The sequence below is a fragment of the Triticum aestivum genome, chromosome 6D (genome assembly GCF_018294505.1).
Source record: "Triticum aestivum cultivar Chinese Spring chromosome 6D, IWGSC CS RefSeq v2.1, whole genome shotgun sequence".
Classification (NCBI taxonomy): domain Eukaryota; kingdom Viridiplantae; phylum Streptophyta; class Magnoliopsida; order Poales; family Poaceae; genus Triticum; species Triticum aestivum.
The window spans coordinates 426787053-426792319 of NC_057811.1; the positions used below are offsets into that span (position 1 = coordinate 426787053).

The 5267-nt window shown below is 50.7% G+C and overlaps 1 protein-coding gene across 1 annotated transcript; it reads left to right on the forward strand.

The window, feature by feature from the left end:
• The first annotated feature begins 1794 nt into the window (after nt 1–1794).
• On the forward strand, nt 1795–4146 carry LOC123145568 (SNW/SKI-interacting protein A). The gene has a single exon (XM_044565018.1). It carries the CDS (start codon nt 1930–1932, stop codon nt 3751–3753), a length of 1824 nt encoding a protein of 607 aa, XP_044420953.1. The 5' UTR covers nt 1795–1929; the 3' UTR covers nt 3754–4146.
• The last annotated feature ends 1121 nt before the right edge of the window (nt 4147–5267 follow it).

Here is a 5267-nt window from a genome sequence, read left to right on the forward strand (position 1 = left end):
TGCACGCAGAAAATAGATTAGGACATGGCTAGCCGTTAGGTGAGTTTAGTTGGGCTAATCATGCGGTGGTAATTAGTCCGTGTACATTTTGTCGGGTGTGTTTAAAGAAGATTTTGTTTGTTCTTTTGTAAGTAGTGTAGATTGATAACTTTTTTTAGATATAAGATTTGGTTATTTTTTTAGGGCACTACTAGGCGCGCGGCCGAAAGTTTCAACCGGTCCGCTGCCCAGCGTTGGATCCCACGCATATCAATGGCCTAAATAATCGCAACTCCTCAAAAGAAAAACAGACGACAACGCTTGGGTCATCTCTTTCTTCGGCACACACGCTAGAATAAAAAAGGGGAAGATTCTCAGTGCTCGTCGGCCGCCTCATGCTCGCCTGCCCTCGCCAGCCATCCCTCGCCGCTCATGCTAACACCACTTTCATTGGTCGCAAAAACATGGCCGCCATCCTAGTAGCTTTTTTTATTCACTCGTAGCAAAATAGAGAGACGGTTGCAACAAAAACATCATCACCGTCGCCATTGGTTGAAGCTCGTCATTGCAGGTCGCAACATTTCCGTCGCCAGATCTCCGCAAAAACGAATGTATGTAGCCAAAAAAACCACTGGTTGTAGCAAAAAACGAACACCGTTGTAGCAAAAAATCAACGTCGTCCCCGTCTGAGGCTACAACTACACCATGAAAAAAGAATGTAGCAAAAATCCTCGCCGAATGTAGCAAAAAACTACAACGGTTGCAGCTAAAAATTCATAGACGCTGCATCAATCTCACGAGCAAAAAAAAACGGTGGTGGCCGTAGCCTTCACCATAGCCGGTTGCAGCAAAGATGGGTGCAGGATCCAGCATCTAGACATCAAGGTTGCGGCTCACGGCCGAGCCGGTTCCAGCATCTTGCGCCGCCCATTGTAGCACGACGTGACCGTCGTTCCAGCACCGCCCCACGCCAGATGCAGCTCTGACCGAACCGGTTGCAGCTCGAGGCCGAGCCGGTTCCAAAATCTTGCGCTAGTTGCAGCATCTTGGGGCCATGCGTCCCCGCCGTCCACCGTTGAAGCTTCCCCGGCGCCACGACGATGAAGAAGGGGAGGAGCGCGGCCATGGCTACGGACCCGACACCATGGCAAAAGAGGAAGTTGGGGCCGAGCGCTGCAACAAAAAAACGTTGGTGGTGACCGTGGGGCCGAACGGCAGCACGACAACAGAGTATATTGGGGCTGAGCACGGGAAGAAACTCGTCGGCGGCGAACAGTGGAAGCGAGCAAGAGAGAGAGAAGAGAGGTTGGAGATAAAGCGATAAGGTGAGCGAGAGGGCAGCACATCTCGCTCTTATCTGTTCCTTCCATCACGCGTGTGTGATGCGCACCATGGCACGTGGGCCAGGAAACGATGCGGAAGCCTCGCGTGGCGAAGAGATAAGGGGAAAAGGACTCGGCCGGCACATGTGTGGGTCTGACCGGTCGAAGATTCGGCAGGCGTGTAGGCACGAAGGGTTTGCCATTTTTTTAGTCTACTTTTTTTCTGAGAAACAAGCCTCTTTTGAGTCTAGATAAGATTGATATTTTTTATAACTTCTAGATAAGATTGATACGGTTTTTTTTCAGGTGAATAAGATTGATACGTTGTCCTGAAGCCTGATAACATCCGACAAAGAAGAGATGGGCCAGCCCACCCAGTCCTGAAGCCTGATATCCGAATTGCACTTGGGAGGCCTTCTCCGAGTCACAGTAAGAGTCGGTCTGCGTAACATGGGCCAGCCCACCAGTTGCCGACTTAACCCACGGTCCTGGCAACCTCCCTATCCCTTTTTCCCAAAATAATACAGTACCACAAATCGAACCAAACCCTAGCTTCTCCTCCCCGATCCCCATCCGGCGCCTCGCCGGAACCCTAGCCCAGATCCGCGGCAACTCCGCCGTACCAGCCATGGGGACCCTTAGGGAGATCCTGCCGTCGCCCAAGACGTCGTCCTCCACGTTCTACGACCACAGCAGCGACCCGTGGTTCAAGGAGCGGTACGGCGGGGAGCCCGCGGAGGCGGCGGCGGGGAAGCTAGCGGGCCCCGCCAAGCCCGTGCCTCCCTACGGGAAGCGCACCGGCTTCGTCCCCCGGCGGCCGGAGGACTTCGGCGATGGCGGCGCCTTCCCCGAGATCCTCCTCGCGCAGTACCCGCTCGGCATGGGCCGCCGCGACGACAAGGGCGGGTCCAAGATCCTCGCGCTCACCGTCGACGCGCAGGGCAGCGTCGCCTTCGACGCCGTCGTCAAGCAGGGCGAGAACGCCAAGAAGATCGTCTACTCCAAGCACAGCGACATCGTGCCCAAGATCGCCACGGCCGACTCCGAAGCCGTCGAGGACGAGGAGTACGATAAGGAGGTCGAGGAGACCAAAGAGCGTACCGTAGCTGCCCTGCAGAAGATTGTCAACGTCCGCCTCTCTGCTGCCCAGCCCAAAAACGTTCCGACGCATGATTCGGAATCGAAGTTCATCAAGTATAAGCCGTCGCAGCAGTCGGCAGCTTTCAATTCAGGTGCCAAGGAGAGGATTATTAGGATGTCGGAGATGGCTTCAGATCCTCTCGACCCACCAAAGTTCAAGCATAAGCGAGTGCCCCGTGCATCCGGGTCGCCGCCTGTGCCGGTGATGCACTCGCCACCGCGGCCTGTCACAGTGAAGGACCAGCAGGATTGGAAGATCCCACCTTGCATCTCAAATTGGAAGAATCCAAAGGGTTACACAATCCCACTTGACAAGAGGTTGGCAGCTGATGGGAGGGGGCTGCAGGAGGTTCAGATTAATGATAACTTTGCAAAGCTTTCAGAAGCGTTGTATGTTGCAGAGCAGAAGGCGAGGGAAGCAGTGCAGATGCGCTCCAAGGTGCAGAGGGAGCTAATGCTAAAGGAGAAGGAGAGGAAGGAGCAAGAGTTGAGGGCACTTGCACAGAAGGCCCGCATGGAAAGGTCTGGTGCTCCACCTCCATCCACGGGTATGCCTGTTGGAGGTGGGAGGGAGAGAGAGCGGGAGAGGGTTGATGATGGGGATGCAGATATGGATTTGGAGCAGCCGCGTGAGCAGCGCAGGGAGACTAGAGAAGAGAGGGAGGCGAGGATTGAGCGTGACAGGATCCGTGAGGAGCGGAGGCGTGAGAGGGAGAGGGAGAGGAGGCTGGAGGCGAAGGAGGCTGCTGGAACACATAAAAAGAGTAAGCTCACTAGAGACAGGGACCGTGACGTCGGTGAGAAGGTGGCCCTGGGTATGGCACACACTGGTGCAAAGACCGGGGAAGTCATGTATGACCAGAGGCTCTTTAACCAGGACAAGGGAATGGACTCTGGTTTTGGTGCTGATGATCAGTACAACCTGTATTCGAAGGGCCTCTTCACAGCACAGTCCAGTATGTCCTCACTTTACAGGCCCAAGAAGGATGGTGATTCTGAAGTGTATGGTGGTGATGCCAACGAACAGTTGGACAAGGTTATGAAGACAGAGAGGTTCAAGCCTGACAAGGCGTTTACCGGTGCTCCAGAGAGGGCTGGCAAGAGAGATAGACCGGTGGAGTTTGATAAGCAAGAGGAGGCCGATCCATTTGGTCTTGATCAGTTCTTGACTGAGGTGAAGAAGGGGAAGAAAGCTGTGGACAAGATTGGTGGCGGTGGAACTATGAAGGCAAGTGGTGGATCTTCGAGGGATGATTACGAGGGTGGAGGATCTGGGAGGTCTCGCATTAACTTCGAAAGAGGAGGGCGTTGAGGTATTTGCTGTGCACATTTATCTTCTGCAATTTTCATGTCCTCAGTGCATTTTCAAATATCATCCTGAAGGATTTCTTTGGAGAATATGATCCTTCTTACACAAGGAAGCAAATATCATCCTGAAGTATTACTTTGGAGAATATGATCTTTCTTACAGAAGGAAGAACCTGATGGTTTAGTTGCTGTGATAGGGCTGCTTGTTCTATTTCAACCATTGTGTTAAACGGTGTACCTACTTATTAGATCCTATGATGCTTGTATGCTGTGTAGCTTTGTGACGGGATCCATGAACTTTGTCGTTACACATGTTACATAGGCTCATCCATGTCCTGTTAATTTCAAAGCTGTATCGAAGTTGTAATATATGTGGCTGGACTGGGTATATGTCTCATCTCTTGTTTATCATGCTTGCTGGTTGGATGAGTTTGTGGTCGTTTTCCAAAATAAGCATGGAGATGTTTGAAGAAAATGCCCTTCAACCTTGCTTGCGCTTGTTTTATTAATTTGTATGGGCAGCTTAAAACTTGCTCTGTTAGATCATTGGCGGTTTGTTGTCAAATCTTTTCTGGTGGAGGGGTTGATGCTGAAATCCTCAATTGTTCTTGTTTGTACTGACCGGTTTCAGTTCTTTTAGCTGGGTTTGTTGATTTGGTTTTGATCTTGCAAAAGCCATGCAGGCCATGTGTTAGTCCTCGGCCAAAAACTGATTGCTGTGTTTTGGAACTTTAGAGGGATGGACCCTTTAAAAGTTCAAGGGTCAGGCAGACCCAATTCAAAACAAACTAGATGATTTGTCTCTATAGGAGTACATTTTTTTTAGGGTTCGAGGAGTACAATTTTGGGTGGGAAGTAGTGTTCATCTCCCAGAGAGTACAGTTTCTGTATAGGAAAATAATATTCCTGTGAAAACCACCGAGGCGAAAACATGTGGAGCCCATCCATTCCTTTTGGCTACATTTTTGTTGAATGAAGCCATATCACCAAGGTACCAATTCTCGGGCCATAACACAAGTGGCAGGCCAGCAACTGAATTAGGCAACCAAACGGATGTCTGATGAAAAGCGCTTTCAAGTTTAGGATTGGTAGCCCGGCGTAGGCGAAGTTCACTTCCAAGCAATCCTGAGAAGTTGGCCCCTGCGTCTGTCCAGCAGAAGGTTACATCGCTGAAGGAGCATCGCCTGTGTGTCTCACAGAGTTCACCCTTTCTCCAAACCGTCCCTGCAAACAAAAATCATTCCTAAGGAAATCGCTGCGGCCAAGTTTAAAACAGGTTTACTTCTATGTAAACCACATATAAGGCACAAATATCTCCAAAACAGGTAGGCATATCAACTCGAAAGAAATCTGAAACAAAATTCCAGACATGTTTGGCATCCCTTTTGTAGTATTTCCGTTGGATAATCTCCAGTTTTCCTGTGATCCGAGCGTGAAATTTCACGCATGGCCACTGAAAAAAGGACGGAAAAAGGTCTCCCTTGATTAAGCAGAATTCGATCCGATCAACAAGTTGCG